The sequence below is a fragment of the Lepidochelys olivacea genome, assembly GCF_965140295.1.
Source record: "Lepidochelys olivacea isolate rLepOli2 genome assembly, chromosome: 11".
Classification (NCBI taxonomy): domain Eukaryota; kingdom Metazoa; phylum Chordata; order Testudines; family Cheloniidae; genus Lepidochelys; species Lepidochelys olivacea.
In genome coordinates, this window is record NC_140421.1 from 5,249,546 (window position 1) to 5,275,576 (window position 26,031).

General features: G+C 51.4%; 1 protein-coding gene across 8 annotated transcripts in view; it reads left to right on the plus strand.

Moving 5' to 3' along the window:
• BIN1 (bridging integrator 1) overlaps positions 1 to 26,031 on the plus strand; it is a 155,106-nt gene that overhangs the window by 96,763 nt on the left and 32,312 nt on the right. For 6 of the 8 annotated variants that reach the window (XM_084643540.1, XM_084643534.1, XM_084643536.1 and 3 more), the window contains 5 exons: positions 4,376 to 4,461; positions 6,652 to 6,727; positions 8,455 to 8,537; positions 17,277 to 17,424; positions 23,120 to 23,248. In XM_084643540.1, the coding sequence (XP_084499666.1) occupies positions 4,376 to 4,461; positions 6,652 to 6,727; positions 8,455 to 8,537; positions 17,277 to 17,424; positions 23,120 to 23,248 (522 nt within the window). The remainder of the gene's footprint in view (positions 1 to 4,375; positions 4,462 to 6,651; positions 6,728 to 8,454; positions 8,538 to 17,276; positions 17,425 to 23,119; positions 23,249 to 26,031) is intronic. The other 2 variants (XM_084643539.1, XM_084643541.1) reach the window with 1 other exon arrangement.

The following is a 26,031-nucleotide window of genomic DNA, read 5'->3' on the forward strand; positions in this document are numbered from 1 at the left end:
TTTTGAGCATCTGAATCTCAGGGACCTACAGTAGGAGCAGACAGACAGGAGGACTGTGCTAGGGAGGAATGAAAACAAATACTCTGAATGGGAGGAGGACATTAAGTCATTGTTCTGATTCCGAGAAACCCACATACCTACTCATACATTCCTAGTGATCTCATCTGCTTTCATTCAATTGCTCCCTCACATTCCTGATCAGTGAATGAATCACTGTTTACCTATGACAGGCTACGCTTCAAAATACCTGGGAGCTTTCACAGCCGATTTCTGATTGTACTGATAGGATACTGGCCAATAAAAATGCTGGAGTGCCACATAAACTGAGCATTGGCTAATGGAGAAGATTGTAGGTCACCTTTAGGGCAATTGCAAAGGAGGAAAAATTGTACACATTTTTTGCTTCTTGGTGATGTCTAAAGGCCTGAAAGGTTTCTTTAAGCTTGTTTTTCTACTGAGAAATAGCAGGGAAAAGAGGATTTGCTGGAAGCTTCTTTGGAGGCTACACAACTGGAGAGGGAAGTTTCTCAGCCAATAATCAAAGGAGTCAGCATAAAGCTATCAAACCCCAGAACCTTAAACAGCCTGAGTAAAAATCCCTTCTCCTGCCAATTGCTCATCGTTCAGTCTCGTGTTATGTCACAATCTCCCTAATTGTCTGCTCTGTTTTTGTGGGGAGACTAAGACTGGGCAAGCCGTTTTGATTTCTAATATAAAGATGAGTTGGCAATTAACCTTTCAAATAACCAACTCGCCTGGCCTTTAACAGATAGAAAATAGTGGGAGTTTCTTGTGAACGCTCGGGAGGTTTCCTCTTGGGGGGTGTAAGCGAGTTACACTGTAGCATTCTGGTGACTCTCTCCCATTTGGAACAAAAAGGAAACCGCTTAGAGCAGCAAATTCCTGCTGCTTCTTAGCTCCACTGAAACGCTGACTTCTGTCTAAGCTGCAGTGTCCTTGGTGATCTGTAGCTCCAGCAGAACAGTGTTTCTGGTGGTCCGTCCCATCAGCCAGCGAGTAACCAGCTAATTGAGCGGTGTGCCCTTCTGGTTCCCCAGAGAGGAAGGATGGCCTATGGGTTAGAATCTAGCCTGGGACTTGGGAGACCTGGGTTTAGTTTTCTGCTCTGACACTGCTTCCTGTGTTGCCTTGGGCAAGTCACTTAGGCCCAGAGCCTGCATGCAGAAGTCAAAATGGGAGTTCAGTGAGAGAGAGGTGCCTAAATACCTTTGAACATCTGTGCCTTGGACTCTCCACCCACTGCACATTAGCCTGGGTATGTGGGACCCGAGCTTGTGGACTCCGTGTTTCCAAGCCTGTGCTTAAGCATCCGTACTGCATTGTAAGTCTGGGTTTACAATTGCTGCACTGGGGTCTCGCAGCTGTGCAAACATGTCCATACTACACTGCACAGACCTTCTGACTCGGGTCTGCAGCTTGAGCTGCCTCCACACTGCAAAATGACAGGGCTTGGACCTGCCTCTCAGCGGGACTTGGACTCTGACCCACCCCCCTATCAGGGTCCTAGAATCCAGGCCCTGAGTGCTTACTGACCCGAGTCAGACTGAGATGTGTGTGGACGGAAGCTGGGCTCGGGCTCAAACCTGACTCAGTCTGGCCCGTAGTGTGCAGTGTAGATGTTCCCCCTCTTCCCTACCTGTAACATGGGGATAACAGTGGAACTGATGGCAGTGGGAGTTGAGGACAGCTGTGAGGAGACGCTCAGCACTGCACAGAATCAGGCCAGCTGTATCCAACCAAAATAAATTCTGCATAGAGCTGGATCCCGGGGACCATATACCATTGGCTTGGCCAGAGCACGAGAGAAATGAATCTAGCTCTATCACTGGGAACAGCAAAGGGATTTGAATATCCACAACAGAGCCCTAGCCATAGCTCTGAGCTGCATGGATCCCTCTTCCCTCACGTTTCTAGAGTGAACGCTGCCTGCGGGCTTTTAGTGGCTGTGCTTTGGGCTGTCCCAATACTCGCAGATCCGCTCAGGATTGCTCTCTGTGTCCTTCGGCCTGGAGAACGGATAAACCTGAGGGAGGGACCATGTCATTTCCTTCATTGTGCAATGGGGCTACTGAAAAACAAACAGCGTTTAATGGGGATCTTCGCCTCTGGGGATTTGAACTCCTGACTGCGGTTCAAGCCTGGTGTGGAAATGAAAGGGGACACATTTCAAAGGTGACTTCACTCGTTTTTCCTTTTGAGTGAATGGATCGGAAACATTCGTGCCCTGATAGAGGTCAAGGCCAGAAGAGACCCTCCTGATCCTGTCCTCTGCCCTCCTGCATTGCATAAAGCGGCATCTCTGTTTAGGAGGGGGGTCATTTTTTTGCAAGCCCACAGTAAATGGTGGGCTTGTCTAAATGCCAGTGCGCAAGAAAGACAGGTGTCACTTCCGTTGCTCTGTGCCTTCCTTGGAGTGGCTCCATATCTCTGTTAGAGACCCACCGTTTCACAGACAGGCCAAGATGGGCATTTCTTCCAGTACCCAGCTGTCTCTCTTCTGGCAGGAACCCCTTGTTCTCTGACCTTGAGCACGGAGGACATCACTCCAGGCTTCTGCTGAGGGCTGGTGACTTCTGAAAGTTGGGTGGGGGCTAGACTGAGAGACCCTGAGCCCTTCCTCTGCTAGTTCCCCCTGGCCAGGGAAGCAGGAGACCAGAAATCGGACCTGGGTCTGCCACATAGCAGGCCAGTATGTCTCCTTTCCTGACTGCTCCCCCATTAATCTGGTTTGTGTGCATACCCGTCCTTGAGACGGAGAGCCCAATGCTGCCTAAAGCCGGGTTTCCTCTGTTAACCCCATTGCAGAGCAGATCTCCTTCTCCTGGCGACGTCTGTCCCTTGCCTCTTGGAAGGGGCAGGAAGCCAGCCTCCGGTTCCGAAGGTTCCTGTGGCAATAGGAAGGCGGAGAGAGCGGGCCCCTGTGGGGGCTGGATTTGCACACAGGCTGGAGAGCCCTGTGGCATTGGACATTCCTGCTATTGTAGTTAATATAAACAGCAGCTTGTGCTGGCCTTCCTGTTTAGGCTGTGCTGTGGGGTGGTTACTCCAGGGATTCGCTGTTCTCTCTCCCCACCACGTGGGCAGGGGCGAGGCAGAGAATGGAAACATTGAAACGGGAACGTTCGCGGTACAGGGCCTTGAAGGGAGGAAGAGGGACGGTGGGAGGAGTGGGGTGTGGATGTGCCTGGTGCTGACTTAGGGTGGGTGTAGAGTGGTGGGCATGGCTAGTTCTGACACAGGGGGAGGGGGGTAGGGTGGTGGTGGGCGTGCCCGGTACTGACTCGGGGTGGGGGCACGCAGTACGGAGATGGTGGGTGTGCCTGGTGCTGCATTGGAGGGGAGAGGGTGCGTGCCCGGTGCTGACTTGGGAGGGGAGTAGGGGGTGGTGGGTGTGTCCACTGCTGCATTGGAGGGAGGGTGAAGGGGGTGGTGGGCATGGCCGGTGCTGACTTGAGGGGTGTGGGGCGGTGGACGTACCTGGTTCTGACTTGTGCTGTTTGCAGTAGGAGCCATGAGCGTCTTGTATCTCTGCATTATGCCAGAATTCTTGCCCTGGTCATGGGCTCCTTGGTGCTGGCAATGGGAGATAGGGGGGATTCACCCAGACAGCGGGCCAAAGGGCAGAGCAGGCTGCTGGTCTGGATGCTGGAGTTAAAATCTTGATCAGACCCCAGTGTAGGAGTCTAGATTCCCTGGGCTGGTATGTGTGGCCCACGGCTCGTCGGCACCGGTTTTAGCTGCCATCCTGGCTGCTGTCTCCAGACTGTGGCTCCATGGCTGTGAAAGCCTGTCCTTGCTGCTCAGAGCCATCTCCCTGCTGAGCCCAATCCAGCCTTGCTCCTACGCTGGCCACTGCTCAGCGGCACTCTGCCAGGCAGGGATCCGCTGGGCGTGCTCGCCCTGCCCCCAGTGCTTTGCATCTGTAGAGGGTTCCTCCGTGACGGAGGATTCCTCATCAGCTGATTTAAGTTTTTCCTCTGGCAGGGCAGAGCCCTGTGTCTTCGATTCTCCCTGTGCACAGGGGGTTCAAAGCTGGAGTGGGGTGTCCAACCGGCTTAGCACCATTGCCGTCCATGGAGCTAGGCTGAGGTACCCCCACTGGGCTCTGATCTTTCCTCTCGGCAGTCCATTAGGGGAGTGACCCACCTTTTCTGGTGGTGCAAGTGAGAGGAGAACTAGACCCCTTGTCCTCAGCAGAGAATTACCCCAGGCTGCCGCTAAAGGGGTTCAGCAAGACCAGTGTGGTGCGGGGGATCTCCCTTGCCTGGTCTCTCCAACTGGCCAGGGAAGCAATGAATGCCTTGCGCTGCATGGAGCTGGGTGGGTGCTGACTTGTCCCGTCTCTGTTGTGAAGGCGGAAGAAGAGCTGGTGAAAGCTCAGAAGGTGTTTGAGGAGATGAACCTCGATCTGCAGGAGGAGCTGCCTTCACTATGGAATAGGTGAGTGCCTGAGGGCGGCCGCCAGAGGCCATTCGCCCCTTAGGGAGGTCGTTACTGTGATTAGCTCCCCATCGGTGTGAAGGAGGGCCTGGGTTGAGGGTAACCCTCTGCCCTGGATTTCTGTGTGTGACCCAGCTAATGGGGCCTCTTCTAGCATTCACAGAAGCCACCCCCATCCTGTTTCCAAGACCCTGCCGTCCCCAGATCTTCCAGGAACACAGTAGCCACCCAGTGTGTGTTGTTTTTAGGGGCTGTCCATAAATTACATAGCACATTAGAGCATGGCAGGGGGTCATTAATTTTGCATGTTTGTTTCAGTGGGGCAAAGTGATACAATGGGTAGTAGGGGTCTTGAAAATCTGCCTAGGGAGAGCTTCAATATGCTGGCGACATAGTGGGGAAGGGGATTTAGGGCTCTTCTACACTGCAAAGAAAAATCCACGGCAGTTAGTTTCAGACTCCGGGTTAATTGACTCGAGTGTGCGGGGCTTGGGCTACGGGGCTAAAACCAGCAGAGTGGATGTTCCCACTCAGGCTGGCGCCTGAGCTGCAAGACCGTCACCCTTCGTTGGATTTCTCAGCCTGGGCTGCAGCCCAGCCAGGAGCATCTATGCTGCTATTTTCAGTCCCGTAGCCCGAGGCAACTGATCCCAGCTCAGCGCTGCAGGATTTTCTTTGCAGTGTGCCCTTAGGCACTGAGCCCCCAGGCGTGGCTCTGGCTGGCAAGTCCTTTCCCTGGCGTCTGAGTCCCAGACTCTCCAACCCTGCTGCACAGCAGGGACCCAGCTGGCCACCCCATGGTGCTCTGCTCCCAAGGGCAGGCTGGACACAGGGAAACAGGCAGGCAGTGAAGGGAGACCAGTGGATTGTACGTTTGCTGTACAGGGATTGCAGCCACGGAGACGAGGGGAGCTCGGAGAAATCCTGGTGGAGGCTGGATTGGGGATGAATGAGGAAGGAGAGCTGATGTTTGGGGAGGGGAGTGTCAGGGTCGAGTGCAGGCAAAGTCCACTCAGAAGTGTCCCAATTTCTGATTTTTAAAATGGAGTCCTCTGGGGCAAGGCTGGTGCGGGCAGAGGGAGGACAGGAGGAGGGGAGAGCAGGCATCAGCGGGATGAAAGCAAAATCCTGATGGGCCTTATAGTCTGTCTCTAGCGTTCTGGCTGTGTAGCTTATTCCTAAGGCTTCCCCGGCTGTGATAGGTGAGCACAGCTATCTCCTCTGCACCATCCCACTCTACTTCCTCTCTCCGCTGGTCACTAGCGGAGATGAAACATTTCCGTCAACATCTCTCCCCTGAGAAGGATAGATCTGCTGCACCGACCCACCCTGAGGGGTGACAAAGCCATTTGAGCCACGCACCCACACTGAACACCTGATTGTGGGGGCGTTGGGTCATTCTTTGCCACCTGCTAACCTCACTGCCCAGCAGTCCAGGCTGTGTATGCATGCGTGCCCCTCCACCTGGGTGGTGACAAGCTGCTCCAGTTAATTGTCCTCTGTTACGAATTGCTGGGAGAGCATCATCTGGCTGAGCTCCTGTTTCTCAGGGCTCAGCCCCCCTCTACAGCTCTAGCTGTCTCTGCCCTGTAACAGAGAGACGCGCCCCACATGTGACGGTGGGTCGCGCCCCTTCTTCAGAGCAGAAAACCCAGCCGGCAGGGCAGCACTTTTCTTGGGTTGACTCAAGTCACTAGATTTGGGAGTCACCCAGTGAATGTGTCTGGGACCAGGCCCCTAAAGCCTGCCCTAATTCTGGGGCTTCCCTGCTCAACCCTCTTGTTTTCCCCCAGAGGTTACTGTGGCATCTTTTTCCAGAAGGGAGGATGGGGGGGTGTTGGTCCATAGCCAGTGCCACTCTGGAGGATGGCGTGGGGTGGGTCCGCCACAAAAAGTCTTCTCCCTTTCTGCTAGAACCAACCATCTCCTACAGGCCCTACTGGCCTGGTTTATTCCGTAACTAGTGTCTCCCACATGGCAGCAAAGCAAAACAGTCACTCCGGCCCACAGGGCTGTCTGGGGACTTCCTGACCTACACTGCTGTTAGGACGGTGAGAAAGAGCAGCTTAACTGTGAAATGCATTGTGTGTGTGTGTGTGGGGGGGAAGGGGTTAGCAAAGGAAATCAAGTCCACCGATCTTGGAAGAGCCACATGTATCCACTAACCCTTGCTCTGTTTTCATTTGGCAGTCGTGTTGGTTTCTATGTCAACACATTCCAGAGTATAGCAGGCCTAGAAGAGAACTTCCATAAAGAAATGAGCAAGGTAAGGTTGCTGGCCCTTTTATTCATTTGCGGTGCTATTATCATTAACAGACACTTGTGCAGTGCAGCAAATGCACCCAGGGCTGTACAAGAAGCCAGTGCTTGTCCTGATGGCTTTACAGTTGTAACATCCCTATTTAAATAGCCATCCGGTTGCTGCAGGGAATCTTACAGGTTTCAGCTGGGAGTATTGTTGATTGGGGCATATTCCCCCTAAAATCAGTGGATCCCACCTGGAGTCAAAGAAGCAATGAATGAAGCCAGTCTGATTCAGCACCTTCAAACTTTTGGGTAAAGAGTTTCACTTACTAAAATGAATAAACTGGTAGCAAAGGTGCCATCTGTCGTAAACCTTCAATGCCCTAAGGAGTATCTCAAGGAGCAGATGGCTTAGTTGCTCCATGCTTGTTCTGTAGCTGCCCTAGCCAGGCCCTCAAGAGGTCTGAGGGGTAGTCAGTGGCAAGGCCAACACAATGACTTTCATCCAGAATTTTTGTTTTCATTTAACTTAAACAGATTTGAAATAACTCCCGGAGTCCTCCAGGCTTGTGCGTTGCCCACATGATTTATACATTCCCTATACGTCCTGCTAATCTTTTATGAGGAGACGGGGAGCCCAAGTGAAAACAGATACTTTTGTTCTCCGTCTGTAGTCTGGGCAACAATACAGCAGCTAAGCAACAAGCAACATTATGGTTGTTAAATTCCCAGAGGTAACTACTCACAGTGAGGAAATGGCTGGCATGATTTAAACATTAGCATCAAGTTCTGCTGATACGTCACAGGGACACTTACAAAATATGCCAGTGTTCTACAGTAATGCTACAAACCACTAGCCCCACTCTGCCCCAAGCTCTGCTCCGGCCCCGGCCATGGCCTCACTTCCTGGCCCCATGCCCGGCCATGGCACCCACCATGGCACGGCCGCAGCTCCACTCCCTGCCTCCCTCCGGCCAGGGCTTCATTCCTGGTACCAGCCCCACCCCCTAGCTGCACCCCCAGTCTTGGCTCCCTTACCCCTGTCTGCATCCCTGCCCCTGGAGCCATGTCCCCACTCCCAGCCTTGGCTCCTGGGGGGTGAGGGGGGGCGGACCGCAGTAAAGGGGGGGAGGACCACTAGTTTAGAGAGAGTCTTCCTCCTGTGTCATGTTTTACAGGTCTCTTCCCCAGTTTTTTGTTGTTTGGGGACACATGCAGGAAACCAGGACCTTTTGTTCCTTAAGTCATCTGCTGCTTATTAGAGCTGTAGGATCAAATTAATTGCTGGCATGGAGGGTGCAATACCATTGACACTGATGGAGTGGGATCTTAGTGCAAATGGTGACTTTGGCCTGTAATTTTGTTTGTGACTCAGCCATTTAATAGTAGTAACCTCTGGTGTCGACACAGATGAGGTTCAAGGCTTATGCAGAGGTCCCTGGTAATATCGGGGAGGTTGGAGAAAGGCAGGAAATAGAGAAGACCTGAGCAGGGTAGTTGGTAAATCAGACACACAAGCTCCTTAGGCACTTCATGGTTTGGAACTTTAAAGAATGCGTGGATTACTTTAGTGCTTCCGGATTATGTTTCCGTTAAAAGGGGGTGGCCAAGGAGGGGCCGGAACGAAGGTGGGCCCAGTTTCACCAGCAGTGTGCCTTCTTCTGGGGCATCATGGTCCTGATGCAGGTCTCTGCCTTGGCTAGCCAGCCTGTTCCCCACCTGCTTCTTAGGGTTCTCTTCTTTTTACAGTTGAACCAAAACCTCAACGATGTCCTGATGAACTTAGACAAGCAGTACTCGAGCAACGCCTTCCCCATTAAAGCACAGCCAAGGTGAGTCACCATTGGAGCGATGCGCTTTCCCCTGCAGACGTCGAAGGAGCAGGTGGGAGGCCTCTGTGGAAATGTTTCTTACAGGGGAGAGTGAATTGTTTTTTATCTGCATTCTACTGATTTCAGTTCTCCTTCCTCATCCTATGTGGCGGTCACCTAGTGGCTCTCAATAGATCACTCCATGCCCAAGATGCAGAACTGACCCACCTAGTGCTTCTCATTGCGGGTCAGGCTGCACAGAGGGACAGTTCCACTTCCAGATCATGGGCTTCACCCTCAGACACACATCTAAGACCAAAACTCCTCTGAGTCACGGAGACAAGAGTAACATGTCCCATCTCCCCCTATCCACTGCCCCCTCTCCATCCCACCTCTGGTCACCAAACCCAAATCTCTAGTTGGCAAACTCTTGTGTGCAGTTACCCATTTTGTGCATGCAAATGGCAGTTTTGCCCGGGCAAATCTCGTGGGTACCGTTCGAGCCTCACAGGAGTTTGGCCTTTGCGTTTAGGGAACATCAGACCTCTAATATGCCCCAGGAGACTCTGCAAAGTGCTAGCGTCCACAGGATCCTTTTTTTGTCCGAGCAGAATCTGGTCCTCGTTGATTAACTGCAAATCTGTTGGTTAACTGAAAAATCTCAAGCCTTTCCAGTTAAGGTGGTGGGAAGGTCGGGCTGTGGCTGAGGCTGTATCTGGCTCCCGTCCAAATGCGAGAGTGATGAAGCAATGTGGGCCTCTGGCTTCCAGCTGCTGCTCATCCCACATGCTGGGTGAGCAGTAATGCAACATAAATGCCAAATCCGCATATGGGGGAGTTAGCATGATATCAGTGGTAACTTCAGCCTATGCGTCTTGCTCCAGGACAGCTGTTGAAAGGTTAGAGCAGCTGTGGGGACCCCTGTGGACTCCTATTCCTTCCCCTCCCAATTTAACCCTTTGTTGCAAACACAAAACCCAGTACCAGTGGGTTTGTACAATTCGTCAACTTTGAAGGTGAAGGTGTTATCCTAAGTAGGAGGCCAGATTTTACCTGTGTTGATACAAACTTCCATGAAACTTAAGACCAGTAGAAATGTTTCCGATGGAGATGGTGTTTCCATCTCCCCATCTAGCAGACATCCCCCTGAAGACTTCGCAACCCAGACTGCAACATTGTGCATGGGGACCTGAAAGAGAAACGGACTCTTCTATCCTCTACCAAAAGATGTTATGAACCCAATAGGGCACTCCTGTGTTAGAACATTTCCTACCCCGTGGTAGCTGGGTCCTGTGCTATGTAGCAGACCTTCGTTTCTACCCCCCTCCCTTCCAGAAGAGTGTCTGTCCATTGTTCCACAGTAAGCACAACGAGATCTGTGATGTAGCCAGCACAGAAGTTTGGGGTCTGCTCTTGGCCATAGAGTCCAGTGACCTTGCAAAACCCTAGCCCATCCCCATGCCTTGAGGATGGGTTTCTGGTGTGCTGGGTCTTTCTCAGCTGGGAGCAGGTGAGATCCTTACAGTTCTAAAGACACCAGGGGTGAAATCCTGGCCACCTTCAAGTCCCATGGGAGTTTTGCTATTGACTTCAATGCAGCTGCTGTTCCACCTCAGCAGTACAGGGTGGTTCTTCCCTGGTCCCTTTCCTAATGCAGCCAGCTCCATCCTGCCAGTCCACTGGGATGGGGTCATACGGGGCAGATCTCCTCTCATGAGCGATGGGGCTCTGGTTCCCTCCAGATGGCATCCAGTCCTGGTTAATCAAAATGATTGGGACACTCTCCTGAAGTCTGCTCAGATGGAAGGCACAAACCACAAGAGAGGGATGAGGAGGCAGCTGATGCTTTAACTTTGGCCCAGTAGAATGCAGTAACGACAACTCAACATACGTTTTGTTTATTTTTATGAATACTTGTGACTCCTGGCCAGCAGCGAGGCCTCCCCAACAAAAGCTTCCAAGAAAATAAAATTTTCCATCGGTACAATTCTGGCCCAGGCAAGCCTCCAGCTTCATCTGTAGGATGTGAGGCAGCCCAGCTCCCTCTGCTGTAGCCCAGAGCACCGTGGCTGGCTGGAAGAGCTCATGTCCTTAGGAGGGAAAATAAACATGGAAAACCCTGAATGTGTAGAACTCATGGGCTTGGCTCCATCTTTTCCCTCCATGCCCAGTTGCCCCACTGAACCACTCCACACATGCTCTGAGCCAGAGTGATGGAGATCTTTGCAAACAGAAAAGCATTCTCCTTCTCTCTCCTGATGCATTGTTTTTGGGCTCTACCGAGGGTCCAGACCCATCCTGTAACAGAGCTGTTCCACACAGGTACCCAGGGACGGGGTTGGATGGCGTCAAACTTTTGTCGGGGACAATAAATTTTTGCAGATGGCAGGAAACCCAATTGGGAATTTCCATCTCTCCAAGTAGCTCCTCAGCATCTTGCTGGGGAATCTTGTCCGGTGGGGTTGGGGAAATGCCCCTTTCCTTTCTCATTGCAGATCATGGCCTGCAATAAGAGCAGATGATTCCCCTCATTTGTATACACAGGGACGGGGGCTGGAGATGGAGAGAGTGAAAGGAAATGGATTTAGATGGGTGGAGAGATGGGACAGGTCCCCTGTTATGTCAGCATGCAGTCTTTGTGAGGAATTCTGCTTGGTGTGACTCCTGTGTGCTTTGAGTGTGTAAATGGAAGGGAGCAGTGTAAGCTGGTGTTAGTGCAGGTGGGGAGAATGGGGAACTGGGAGTCAGGATCCCTGGCTTCTAACCCCAGGTCTTCCGCTGGCTCACTGTGGGACTGTAACTTCCCAACCTCCATTTGCCCACCTGTGAAATGAGACTATGGATCCCTGCCTGTCTGGCTTTCTACACATCTGCCTCTTTCTGCAGATCTGCCTCATGGTCCCTAGGGGAAATTCACATCTCTTAATGCTGCCAGTGCTCATGCAAGTCCCTGTCATGCACAGGAAGTCCTGTCCTGTGCTCTGCCACCTAGCACATAGATCAAACCCAGATGCTAGGAGAAGAAAGGGCTTGAATACAATCATCCTGTGGTACCAGGTTCATTGGTGCATGGCACCTTAACGTTTGCTCCCCCATGGCTGTGCTATCCGGTAATGGAAATCATTGTGTGCCATCCCCACCAGAAAGAAAACTAAACTGTTCTCCAGGCTGAAGAAGAAGATGAGCAGGTATCGGTATGGAGAGCAGCATTATGAGACATGTCTGAGTGGAATAGAAGGCCATGTTCTAACAGCCTGGGGGGTGTTAACTTGGGGACTGGAACGGAGTTCCTTGCATGACTCAGTGTGTTTCTGGCCCCGTGGAATCATTGGAGATTTCTGCATGTCTGACTAATCCTAGTAATTTCTTATTCCTGGTTTGAATCCCTGCTCCCTTTCTGGTTGTTGGTCTTCGTTGGAGGGTGCTAGGAGATATTGGCGGCCTGTGACACACAGGAGGTCAGATTGGATGATCTGGAGGTCTGTTCTGGCCTGAAACTCAGACTCCATAGCTGTTCGAGCCGTCAGGCTTTGTTTGGGTTCAGAGCTGCTCTGGTTTAACTAAAAGTGTGATTTGTTTTAAAAGCTGATTTAAACTGGCGCAACTTTGACGGTTAAAAAGGTCTCCTTTCCCCGAGATGGAGCTTTCCTTTTGAATGTGTTCTGATTTATTGCCCGCGTAAGGGGAAATAAGTTGCTACGACCCTTCTCCTGGCTGAACCTGGATTCCCCATGCTTTGCCCCTTGTGACACCAGTAACATGGATCAGTGCAATGTGGCTATAAAATGCTACCACATTGCGCAGGTGCGAATCACAGCACCAGGTAGAAGCAGTGGGGAGTCAAGCCTCTTGCCTTTTAAAAAGCACATGGTTGTAACTTCTGTTTCAATACACAGAGTAGTCTGACCACCTAGTGGTTGTAGCTGATGGCTACATGCATGTTGTAACTAAAGTGGAAACACGTAGGAGATTGGGTGCCTATGTAAAGGGAGACTTAAGAGCGGGACTGAATGCACAAGGCGGAGAAAAGAATAGTTGCATAATTGTGTAGAAGCATTTCCTAGCTTGGGGGTTCCTTAGACTCTGTGCTGACACTTTCTGCCAAGACTAGTCAGAAAAAATAATTTTAATCCCAGCTGGCTCCTAGAATGCAGTGCCGTGGAATAGTTAAAACAACCACACTGGGGTTGGAAAAGGTTTCAGGAGCAGACAGAATTAGCACTTGGCATTTTCCTTCCTGGAGCAGCAAAAAGCTTCAACTGGCGGTAAATGGCCGTGACTTACCAAGGGCTTTGGTCCGGGGCCTGCTAAACCCAAGGCAGGCGGCGTGGAAGGAAATGGGATGGGCCTAAAGGAGAAAGGGGCAGCTAGATGTGTGGAGCCTTTCACCTGTGGGGCACCAGTTCACATCCCTGGTAGGGACTGAAATTAACTGCCCCCTGAAGACTGCGAATGAGTTGGTGGGTTGCATCAGTTCCTGACGGGCCAGGTGCCCGTACCACGGTTGGTGGAAGTGTCATCAGAGACGCCAGTGAGTGAACGGGACTGGAATCTGAAGACCCTCCAGGCACACGGGTGTGGAAGCTGGCACACAGCTGGCTGGGTGGTGTCTATTCTGTAGCTAGGGCATTAGCCGGGCCCTTTGAGATGTGTCCGTTTCAGACTAATGACCCACTTCAAGAGTCACAGAGGGGCCCTGAGATATGGCATCTTTACTCCAATCCATATCCGGATCTTGTTCTCCGCACCCCAAGGGGAGGAGTCTGGGGCTAAGATTCATCGTTTGCTTAATTTTATACTAAGACTGAGACTCTCAGGGCCAAACTCCCATAACGTTATCCTGGGACTGAGTATGTCCCTAAGGCCAGGGCTTAATTTGTGCCAAAGCTTTCTAAGGCTGAGCCCCGGCACCTCCGGGCCTGGCAGTTGAGAGCCCTGGCACTGCTGGGCTGATTAAGCATTGCCTAAAGCTCATACAAATGAGAGCAGAGGGGAGAAGGAGGGCGGTGCTACCCCTGAGCCCCATCTGCACACAGAGTTGTTCTCTTCCTTTAAGTTTTTCCTTCCTTTTTGGAAAATCCAGGACCAGATGCCAATGGCGCGAGGCCACCTGGCCCATAATTTAGAATTTCATGGAAGCTGAGCAGGATTGAAGCGGCCCCATATGGCTGCCTGACTGGGGGTTTATTGTTCCCCTGGGTACTCTTCCTGCTGGTGGGATTCTCCCTGGCTTTGCTGTCCACATCTGGTGGACTGGAGGAAGCCCTGGGTGTTTGGGCCCCCTAGAACAAGGAGCTTCTATACATATCCCAGAGTGGAACCTGGATAGATGTTTTCCTTCTAGCAATAAAGCTTTTTATAATCAAACCAAAGAATGCATCATTTCCCCCCAGTGGTAGGGAATAGGGGTGTGCAATCAATCCCCAACTCTTCTCACAGCTGAATTATATGCCCCCCCCCAAACATCTCTTGGAACACTCCTCTGTAATTACCAGATTTCTGGCACAGACAGTCCCAGGCAGAGCCCTGCAGCGGGACTGGGGTCCCACAGGACCCGCTGCCATAACAGCGGGAGTGGGTAAAATGTGCTTTGTTGTGAGCAGGATTGGCTGGGTAATCAAAACCAGAGTGTGGCAATTTGAAGGAAAACACTAAATCACAAAATGGTTTAAGTGAGATTTGTTTTATTCTTTTAGTGGTAAAAGAATTGTTCCTGAATTCCATTTATAAATGTGTTAACCAACCTTTTTTTTTTTTTGTGGCCTGGGGGAATCTGTCTCTTGCAGGATTTATGGGATCTAAGGTTTTTGGGGGAGTGGGATAAAAATGCAAGAAACAATGCATCGGTGGGCGGGAACAGGTATTACAGAGCAGGACGGGAGCAGGATTAAAAAAACAGTCCCATGCAAGGCTCTGGTCCCAGGCAAGCCCATCCCATCCCTTCCTTCCTACATGTGCTACTCCGAAATCACCAGAAGGGGGCACTGTTGGAGGGAGTCGGCTTGGGAAGCAAGAGGCTGGGGACCAGGCTCGAAACCTGGGTCTCATCTGGCTATGCCCTGCACTCTCACTGAGTCGCTGAGTCAGCCTGAGCCATGCAGCTTTAACCGAGTTGCTCTGAAGCTGGTGGGGAGCTTGGGAGCCTACTGAGGCCAGCCCCTTCCTCTGTGCCCTAGAAATGAGAAATCACAGGATGGGAGGAGGTGGTGTACTTGATACTGACAGGTGACTAACTAGCTTGCTGCACACTGCTTATATTGAGGTTGCTGTGACTCTGATTTACAGCAGAAGTTCTCAGCCTCTTCCCTCCTAGCACCTCCCCACTTAGTCACTCCTCAGCTGTGTCCCACAATCCTTCGCACCGGCCACACTGCAGTAGTTTAAGGGACATCTGAGGAGGACCCAGTAGGCAAATCCATTCAAACTGAAGAGCAGGAGGGTTGGATGCATGCTTGTGACCCATTCCTGGTTTCCTCCCAACAAGCACCTGCTTCTTCTCCAGGTCCATATCACGCCCAGGGTGAGAGCTGTCGACATAGAAAGCTGTTGGGTTTTTTGCATCTTGTTGTCATGCTGCTGATGTGAACGTCATTAGAAACCTCTAATCCACATGAGAGCGTGGAGTGACTGCTTCTTGGGTGGCGTCTCTGAGGTTGGGGAACGAGGTGGGATCGGGGGCTCAAAGGCTGATGCTTGCTTTGAATGGAGAGAAATATTTAAATGCCTCTTGGTTCTTCCTCCACCCTGTCGCAAGACTTTGTATGTAAGCATGAGACCGTAGTGCATCCTCCGATGGTGTGAGCATCTACATGCCACTGTTGGCCAATGACTACCAGAACATGGGTACTGTAGTGCATTTCTGTTTCAAGTGGACATACAGGGAGTGCATTGTTGCCTGATGGGATGGGGACTGAGGTTCTGAGTCCCATCCGGTTTTAGACTGGGTCTAATCCAGGTTTTGGAGTGTACTGTGTTATGGACCAGGTGGCTGTCCTCGGTGTGTTTCATGCCACAGTGGAGGGACCATGCCTTTTCCCTACAAGACATGTGTCTGCTGGCTTTAGTTATGTAACAGAAGAGCTGCCTCTTAAACACCGTTGCATTTTCTCTTTTTCTTTATAGGTGGGGCTGGTAGTACTGTCCCTTACTAAGGTTGCCCGACACTTCCCATTATAAGACCCTGTTTTCAGTTGCTTATAACATTGCCATACTTTAGCTGTTTGGGTTGAAATTTTCCACGCCAAGTGTCTGCCTCAAGCTGAATTGCTTTTGATAATTTCAGCCGAAAAGGGTTCAGCTGTTTCTGAGAAAGAGGCTAGGAGGAAATGTGTTTGGCCCATGCAGGGGGAGTAGATTGGGACAAGGCGCCTGAGAGGAAGGGAAAGCTGGAATTGGAAGATGGTGGGGTGGGGGAGGGAAACTGGGAGTCAGAGGGGAGACTGGGACTGAGAGCCAGGGTGGAGATGGTGGGGGTGGGGAGCTGGGAGCCAGTGGGTGGGGGCTGAGACTGAGATTGGACAAGGAGCCTGGGGGAGACTGAGCCTGGAGCCAATGGGGATAGGGACTAGAGGTTGAGGCAGGGGAAGTGACAGGTAGGATGAGAAGTCAGGAAGGGGAAACTGTGACTGGATGGGCAAGGAGCCTGGGACAAGGAGCTAAGCGGGGGGACTGGGAAAGGCAAAAAGGACTAGGATTGGAATTGGGGGGGGGCGGAATAACTGGGACTGGGAGTTATGGTGGGACACTGGAACAGGGATTGTGAGTCTGGAGGGCGAGGCTGGGACTGGCAAGGCAAGAAGACTGGGACAAGCCTGAGCAGCCTGAGGAGGGGCAAGCGGGACTGGCTAGGTATGGAGAATGGGACTGGGAGCCGGGTGGGGAACAGACAATACCAGGATAGGGACAGATGGGACGCGACAGGGCAGAAAGGGTCAAGCTTGGGGAATTGGACAGCTGAGTGTTGGTCCTGCTTTGAGCAGAACCAGTGTTGGCCCTGCTTTGAGCAGGGGGTTGGACTAGATGACCTCCTGAAGTCTCTTCCAACCCTGATCTTCTACAATTCTGTGAGTCTTTGTCCGCTAGAACACACTGCCCTTGAGAGCCTGGGATGGAGTGCAAGACTCCTGACCTCTCAGCAGACCTGACCTCTTCTGCTGTCAGCAAGTATCTGTGAAACCTTCTGGCAAAGGTCTCGTCCCCCTCTCGTGCTGGTCCCCACAGAGGATGACCACCTGCTACTGCTGTCCGTTTCTTTGTTAGCTCAAGTGGCAGAGGCTTATGTGGGTGTCCGCATAATGCCACAGGACAGAATTTGTTTTTTTTCAGTGTGTGTTTTTAAAAAGCTAGGAGATGATGCTCAAAAAAAACTGTTGAAAGGGCGCGATTGAGGTTGCAAAGTCAAACGCTCAAAAGTTGGGAAACGTCAGAACTAAGGTTTCCTATATATATATATATATATATATGAGACTGTGTCTCTTCCCTAAGTGCACCCATGCGCATGCAAGGCAGTGACATAGGTTAATATATCGTGATCTGCATGAGTTCCTACTGCACGATGCATTGGATTGAGGGTGACTCGGCAAGAAGCTGTTCAGAAGCTTATACACGCTGCTGATACTGGACGTAGGGTCCCTGACTGCAGGTGTGGGCACTGAAGTCGGGGGAGAACTGAGACCAAGAGGGCTGGCTGGACCAGTCTGTCTGATCAGAATAACTCATTCTGCGGCTTGTTCTGACTCTCCTTTGCTTTCTCTCCTGCAGCGACAGTACTGTGAAAGCAAACAAAAGCCCTTCACCTCCACCCGACGGGTCCCCCATCACCAGCCCCGAGATCAAGACCGTCAACCATGAGCTGGAACCGTCCTCATTGGAAACACCCGGGGCTGGCATCCCTAAGTCACCGTCTCAGGTAGTGTCCTCGCGATGTTAACCTAGCCCCAGCAATGACATCACTGTTGCCAAAGGCTCAGTGGGCCACACAAGTCAGGTCTCTGGCTGCTATTGAGCATATGAGATGGTGTCTGCTCTCCATCTTGTGGAATGGCCTGGATCCCTGTGTGGCAGGTGCTGCCTGTCTGATAAGATCAGTTGCTCCCTGTCCATTGCTCTATTGCCGGGAGAATGCTAATCAAGCCCTGAAATTCCTTTTGAATGCTGTTAACATGTGTACTCCATAGGAAACGAAATAATACCCCTCTACCAGGGTGGTGTCTGACCATTCAGAGAGGGTAAAGGTCAGAGTTGAGCTATGAAGTTTGTTCTCTACCCTACACCTAATTAACCTGTGGAACTCATTGCCACAGGATATCATTGAAGCCAATAGTTGAGCACTATCCAAAAAAGGATCAGACACTGACATGGGTAAGGAGAACATCCACAATTACATCAAACAGGGTGAACAATAAGGGCAATAAATCCTTGTGCTTCAAGGAGTAGGCCAACTGCTGACTACTGGAGGCCAGGAAGAGGCTTGTCCCTTGTGGGGAATCTAATACTTTCCACTGCAGCGTCTGATGCCGGCCACTGTTGGGAGACAACGTGCTGGACAGGCTGAGCCACTGATCCATTTTGGCAATGCTGATCTCCAAATACTCTGAAAAGCAGGGCTTAGTCTGCACCTTGTGGTCCCTGCACCATAATTGCTGCACACATTTAATTTAAGCTAATTTTTTTTGCTCATTGGTCTTTTTCCTCACATGTGAAATCCCAAGTGGTATTTTTTAAAATATGGTGTCGGTTGCCACTTGCAATATCACCATAGCTGGATTCTCAGCTGACGGGCTTCATAATTTTTATTCTCTGCTTTAAAGAAAATTAAATCTGTTGCAGCTCTCTACCATCCCCACATAAGAGGGAGTGAAAGGAGTGGGTGGATGGGAAATGCAGAATAAACTTAGCTGGCCAAATTCAGATGTGGCATAAGTCTATGGACTTCAGTAGGTGACTTCAGTAGATTATCTTTCCAATGGAAGAATCCTGGTTCTCAGTGGTTCTGGCCTAATAGCATCCTAACCGGAGGAAAAAATCACTCTTCAGCCGAGATGGCTACAGATCAAAGCTTTCCTGAAGTCCAGGTGAGGTGGAGTCATGCTTCTGGGTCAGGGCGGGGAGATGTTCACAGCCTCATGAAAGTCCTTTCATGGTCGGTCTTAGCCCTTTGAGGTACGTAGGTACCTGGCAGCGTTTTCTAAAGCCCTGTTAGAAAAAACTCATCTTTTCCTTCCAACCTTCCTCAACGGCTGTTGGTCTTGGTTCTATTTTCTCTTCCATTGCAGGGACCTGTCTGCTCTTCCTCCTGGGCCATCACCTTGCATCTCCTTGTGCAATTGTTGGCCAGTGATATAACCCCAGACCCTGAAAATCCTCCCTGTGCTGTAGGGAGGGAATGTGCCGTGTCTTGTCCGTTGAGTTTTTAGACTGGAACAGAGTGTTACTTGGTGGCATTCACCTTGCAGGAGAGGTGGAGAGCGTAGCTGGAGCAATAACAGAATGGGGGAAAAAAAAACTTTAAACCAAACCAGCCCTCTGACAGCAGCTAACTCCAGGGCTGTGGGTGGAGAATGTTTAATTCCCTGGAGCAGCAATGGTGTGCATGTAAAGGGGAAGGACATCACATCGCCTACTCAATCTCTAGCCATCAACATCCAGAGAGAGGACCAGGCTTGCCGCTCCACAGCCATTGGATTGCAGTGTCCATTTAAATGAGTGGCTCAATGCCTTTTGGCGCGTTGGAGGGGTAAGGCCATGGGATCTCTGCCGACAGCTTCAAGGAGAAGATGAGGTCTGGCTGGGCTTGGGGGAGCACGGCGCCAAGAGGGCACAAGCCTTGCCCGTTGTCTTGGTGATACGCTCGCCTTGCCCAGTGATGGCAGCACGAGTGATCTGGGAGGCTCTTGGGGAAGGGCTAGTTCGCTCCCCAGCACCGTGGCAGGATGGAATTCCTCCAGCTTGAGTAACAGACTGTCCCCGTCCCTCCCTCCAACACCTTTCCCCACATACTACTCAACCTTCTGCTCAGACTGAACTCCCATCGCTCTGACCGAGTTACAGGCCTGGGTCTGAACTTCTGCCTGGCTCTCGTCGACTGTCCCAGAACTCTGGATCGGAAACCGGAGCAGGGGCTGCGTGTGGGATGTGGGAATGAACATGGAGCCAAATGTTCGGGCTCCCTCCTGTTCTGCGAAGTACTTCAGAATAACCCACCTCCATTCTCCCTGCAGCGCCCCCTGCTCCCTATTCAGCTCTGCCCTGGCCAGCTAGGGAGCATCGTCCCCTCCCACCCTCCTCCTGCAATGGAGCCTTGTCTGCTTCCATCATCTCTGAAGTGTGTCTGCAGTTTGGAGAGGTCCTGAGTTGCTGAGTGGAGAGCAGATGTGGCCCTCTCTCTGCAGGGCTCTCTCAGCCCATCCTCTGCCTCGTTCCTCTGAGACAAGCTTTCCCCTCCCTCCTCTTCCCTTTAAATAGCACGTTCTCCTCGATCTTGCAATGCCCTGGGTGCTCCCCTGGCAGGCTGGCTGACTGCAACAGCAGGGGGATGGATTGGTCGCTGTTAAGCAAGCAGAATACAGTCGAACCCCATTTAACCGAGCCTCTAGTACCTGGCTCTCGGTATTAACCGAACCCACAGCCACCCGGAGCTGGCAGCGGGAGCCCCAGCTGACGTGGGGCTGACAACAGGTGCCTTGCTGCCCATTCTCTGGTTTTTCCAGCTTTTTGGTTATCTGATCTGGCCCCGGTTCCAACTGGATCAGGTAATCGGGGTTCTGCTGTACAGTGTATTTAAGCGGCCTGGCAGTAACAGCCGCTGGAACAGGCCAAGGTGGGCCTTAATGCGGCGGCTGCTGCCATTTGCTGGCAGCTGTTTTTTGGTGCACGCATAGTTCACCTGGCTGCTGCCGTGAGGAGTGCAGATACGGGCGGTGTGCCGTCAGCGTGACCTTCTGGGTCGGTGCATCAAGCACAAGAGAGGGAGCTGGATCCAGACGCGTGGAAGGCAGCGAGGGGGTTTCCAAACAACTGAAGGGAGGAATGACACTGGGCAGACTTGGATAGGCCACATGGCCTCCTCCTTATTCCCAGCTCTTAGTGCGTGGGTGGAAAAACCCAGAGCACGTAGCCACATGAGTTAGAAAGCACAAAAGCTGCTCCCTCAGTTATCAGCGTTTAATATGAAGCTTTGTATGGGATGTACGTGGGTGATGGCAAGTCACGGGGTAAATGACTCAGTCTGGGGTGATAAGCCCTGAGTGGACAGCATCAGGGATGTGAAATACCCTGGCTACGTCCTCCCCCCACCCCAGGGTACACAGATGCTAACAGCCAGCGTGGTGTGTGGAAAGCAACAGAGGGGCATATTGAATGGACAGGAAAGGAGGCAAAAGGAGAGACCATTGACATCACTGGGTGCTAGGCACTTAGAGGATCCGTGCCTAGCAGAAAGATCCTGTTGGGTTGTCACTATTTCAGCTCTCGAGCTGTTTCCTACCATCTCTCTCTTCAGAAAAGCTGCCTCTGTCTAGCCTCCTAATGAAGCGACGGCCAGCATGTCTCCACACGCGTTAATGGGTCTGAGGGTGATCCTGGACGTCGGAACCAGTGGGCCTCATGAAACCACAAGGGCAGGAATTGGGCTCTCAGCTACGTTGCTGTCAATCTGGAGCGACGCCACTGAAGTCAATGGAGCTACCATGGACTTACGCTGCTACAGGCGAACACGGCCCAAGCTTAGTAGATGGGGTTGGGGGTGTAACTTCCTTTCTGGGCAGTGGGGTCCTTCCGGATGGTCTTGTTCAAAATGAACAATGTCTGGTTTTACCAGAATAGGGGGATACAGGCTCCAGTCTGGGCTGGAACCAGAAGGCTGGCCAGGAGGGTATTCCATTTCCTTCAGTGTATAACCACCATGTCCAGGGAGCATTCTTTCCATTCGGAATCGAGACACCGTGACAGGGCTCTGTACAGATGCGGTGCAGTGTGCGGTGGGCTACATAAACGCTGCGGAAGGATTAGTCATTGCACTACTGTCATTGCCCACAGAGCCACGCCCATGAGCGATTAGGAGGATGGGTGCATTGGAGAGGGGCAAACTTCCAAAGAGTCGGTGTTTGGTTCTGGATTAGTACCCAGAGCCTCTTGTGACAGCAAACTTTGGCTTCACTCTTAGGAGAACAGTCTTTCCCATGAGACTTGTGGTACCTTCTGCATCTGGCTGGGCTCAGGATACTGCAGGAGAGGCTGTTCCTGTGGCATTTTGGCACTTCTGCTTCCACACAGCTGAGATCTGGAAGTGAAAGCGCCACTTCCATTTTTGCTTACAGTCTACCCAGGGGCCTGCAGCCAGCTGTAGTTCAGAAGATGTGTTTATGGAATCTTACAGGCACGTTGGCCAGGGCAGATTAGCCTTTGGCTAGCATTTTCTGTGGCTAGCCAAATAAATGTCTGGTAGGACACGCATTCATGCATCCGAGGGGGGGGCAGTGCAGCCTCGTGGAGTGAACACAAGCCCAAGAGCCAGGATCTGCATGTTCTAATCCCAGATCTCACACTGATAGGCAGTCTGTCCTTTGTCAAGTCACATGCTCTCTGCTTCAGTTTTCCCTGGCTGCAAATGGGGATAATAATGACCGCCCTTCTTAGGTAGGATGGGAAGATTAATGTTCATAAAGCTTTTTGACATAGAAAGTGTTATGGGGTGCTAAGCAATATTACAGTTCTGGAAATCTTCACCACACTGTACAGTAGACTGTTTTTCCCCAGTCCATCAGCATCGTCTCAGCAGGTTCAGTTTGAGCTCGGGTATCTGGGGGCAAAGGAAATTCAAACAGTGCCTGAACTGGTTTGCCGTTCCCTATAGTATGTTCCCACAGCACTGAATCAAAGGCTCCCGCTGTGAAGTGAGGGAGGATGTCAGATATGGACAGAGGCATGGCCTGACCCCACTGCCTGCCCCTGGATTTATGCCCCCATGACTCTTGTGACTTCAGTGGTGTCTGTCACTAGCGTTACACGCCTGTGAAGCTGGGAGTCGACAGGCTCCGGGCGAGCTCATTCTCACATGTTTCAGTGACCCCAGATCTGAGTCTTGGTTGTGTCACTCTCACGAGGAGCCCCATCTGGTCTCACTTATGCTGCAGTTGATGCTCTGAAACCAGTGGAAGGGAGATCAGGATCCAGCCCACTGGGTGTCCACGTGCGAATAAGTCCAATCTGCTTTGGCTTCTAACGCCCCCAGGCCCACACCAAACAGGTAGGTAGCGGGAGCAGTGGCCAGCGCACTGACGTCTCTGTGGAAATGTGTGCTGAGTAACCTGTCTGTCACCCCGGTGGTCCTCTGGAAGGTTGCACGTGCTCTAATTACATATGCATGTCCGAGTGATGCATATTAATTGTGTTACGCTTCTCCCCCACAGAGGGAGACCCGCCCGCGGCTGAAGCGTAACTAATGATGCCAAGCCTTCTCTGGAGGCGTGTGATGGTTTCCCCTCCCCTCTTTCCATGTTGATTTATTTGACCCCCTCCTTGTGTCTGTGGTTCTATTTTGGCTAACCTGGTTCCTGTCTCTGGTTTTTTTGGGTGTCGTCGTGTGCTCGCTCGCTTGCATGCAGTTGCGGAAAGGCCCTCCGGTACCGCCACCTCCAAAGCACACCCCCTCCAAGGAGATCAAGCACGAGAACATCATCAGCCTGTTTGATGACAATTTTGTCCCCGAGATAAGCGTGACCACCCCCTCGCAGGTTAGCCGCTCTGCCCTGCCTTATTTCTGTCTGCTCCCAGCCCCGGGCGCTGTCCCCTGCTTAGAGGTGTCACGCCACGAAACCTGGTCAGGAGGCAGGGCCAGAGGGGCTGGCTGCCGCTGCATGGCCGGGGGCTGAGATTGCCAATCGGATACCACGGAAGCCAGGGCTGTGTGACGGCTGTTCTCGTGGCCTGTGTAGAATGAAGAGGGAGGACTCTGGGGGGCGCCTAGTGAAGGGGTCACAAAGCTATCGCTCACTTGTGTCCACCGTGCAGGCGAAGAGCGGCCGGGCCTAGACATGCTTCCCAACAGGCCTGGGTGAGGCACTCATTGCTCTGCTGCTGTACGCTCCCAGGGCCTGATAATCAGAGGCTAGGACAGGTCCAGCTGAAGGTAGATATGGGCGTTTGGCGCCTCTGAAAATTAGGCTCCTTTGGCTTTGAAATGCCACTTCTCGTATGGAAAGGGAGTGTCTCAGGAACACGGTGGAGTGGGCAAGAAATCACCTACAAGACAGGGCTGAGGATCAAGGACTTCAGTCTCTAGAGACCTCTGCTGGCACCTTTCACTGCTTTCAGCTCTCTATAATAGCATTATCTCTGAGTGGCGCTGGCCTGAGGCTGGTGGCTCTTAATCAGCCCTCAGTCTCTGCAGTTAAAGTCCTAAAGATCAAACGCAATTTCAAAGGGAAAATGTTCCTCTCCTTCTCTTTAACGTGGTTTGCAGCTGGAGAAGGGGTCTGGGGAAGTGGGCAGGTTATTCAGTATTAGATCCCTGGGTACTACTCTCTGAGCTGATGGGAGCCTGACCAGTTTTCTGGCTTAATTATGAGACTCGCGCTGCCTTTTATGTTCAGTTTTTTTAATTCATCCCTGAAAGACCCAGGTGACACTTCTAACACTGCTGTTCTGTAACTGTCCTCCTCGCTTTTCCTTCTGTAACTCAAATTCAGTGGCCTGTGGCTTTCCAGCTTCCACCCAACTGTGGAGAAACAAGACACGCAGGGTTGGGAGAAAAGAAAGCTAGGCCTCAAGTTACAGTGGGATATCACGGAGGCTGGTTGAAATCAGAGTGGAGGGGTGATGTGGACAGCAATAGTGTTCGAGTACTCAGCATCAAACAGGCAGTGGGAGGGGTTACCATTAAAGGGGGTCCGTGTTCATTCTGACCAAAGGACCCCCAATGAACAAAATCCCACCCTTCAAAACAAAATCTTTCCTCCTTTGCTAAAGCTCTCAAATTAGGGTTGCCAATTTTGGTTGGATGTATTCCTGGAGATTTAATCACGTGACATAATCTTTAATTAAAGATTAATCTTGAATTCTTGGAGACTCCTGGCCAATCCTGGAGGGTGGGCAACCCTATCTCAAAGCCTTTCAGGCTCCCAACCCTGTCACTGCTACTATATTCTTTCAGCAACATTTAGCTGACAGCTGCCTGGCGGTGGACGCTTGCCTTTGTTTTTAGTGAGGACATTTTGCTTGAAAACTTGGCTGTGCCAGGCTCATGCCATCACAGACAGAGGCCTCTCCTTTTGGGGGGAGGGGAGAGATGTCCTTCAGCGCAAGTTCCTGTATTGATACTGATATCCAACATAATATTAAACCAACGTAGGGAAGCAGACTATAAAAGTCTATGGGCTAAATTGTCCCCCAACAAAGGGGCAGATTCCAGACTTGGTTACTCCAAGGTAAATCTGGAGTGACTCCATTGAATTAATTGGATTTGCACCCATGTGACTGAACTCAGAATCTGGCCCAAAATAGTTGGCATTGCGTGATTTTTGGCATTTCCCATGGTTTGTTGCTCCTGCAGTGTTCTTCATGTAGCATGACACCTTGTCATCTCCACCAGACCGAGCACCATGGGGTCAATGAAGGCAGTATGGTGTCTGCTGTCCCTCTGAACATACTGGCCTTTGTCAGTGTACTCAGCCCCTTGATTGATTATTGGAATGTCAATTTCTGCAGGGGCTTCTGTAAGCTGGAAACCATAGTGAATGGCTGGGATCTTAAAGAAAATATTAAGCTTTCTAGCTTTCAAAGCAAACTGCCAGCAGGACATGAGAAGGTTCTAATACAGTCCATTGACCTGCCTGGGAAGGAGACTGTCTAGAAGCCATTAGGGATTGCTCTGGTTTGGGGGAATTTGTGCATTGGAGTGAAATTCTGGCCCCATTAAAATCAATGGGAGTTTTGCCATTGACTTTAGTGGGGACAGGATTTCCCCCATTAACTCCACTTGGGGTGAAAGGCAGCAGTGACCAGGGCATGACAGGATCCAACACTGGACCTTTCCCCAATTTCGATACATTTTACAAATATTATGCAGGGTCCATTAGTCTTTGTTTAACTTTAAGTATTAAAGGTTTGCAGGCAGAGAGATGGGCCCAGACTAAAACCTCTGGGCATCCTAAATTCATGGGCTCCTGACTCACCCCAAGGCAAAAGGCCCGATACCCAGATCCATATTTTGTGGCCTGAGCCCACCTCAGCTGGATGCTTTCCCCCAGTGTCCTTGTCGGATACTGCTGGCATCACAGCTAGGGGTAAGGTTCTGTTTTGGCTTAGTCAGGGCATCCAGCTTCAGCAACCAAGCTGAGGGAAAATCACGGGGGAGATGATCTGATCTTAACAGAGCCTTGTAAGTGCGCACAGCACTTTCCAAACACTTAGTAAAGATGAGGTCCCTTCTCCAAGAAGCTTAAACTAATTTGGATGCACTATGCAAGGTAATGGGTATGGCGCATGAAAGTGCGAGGACCCTGTTTGTGGGGAGATC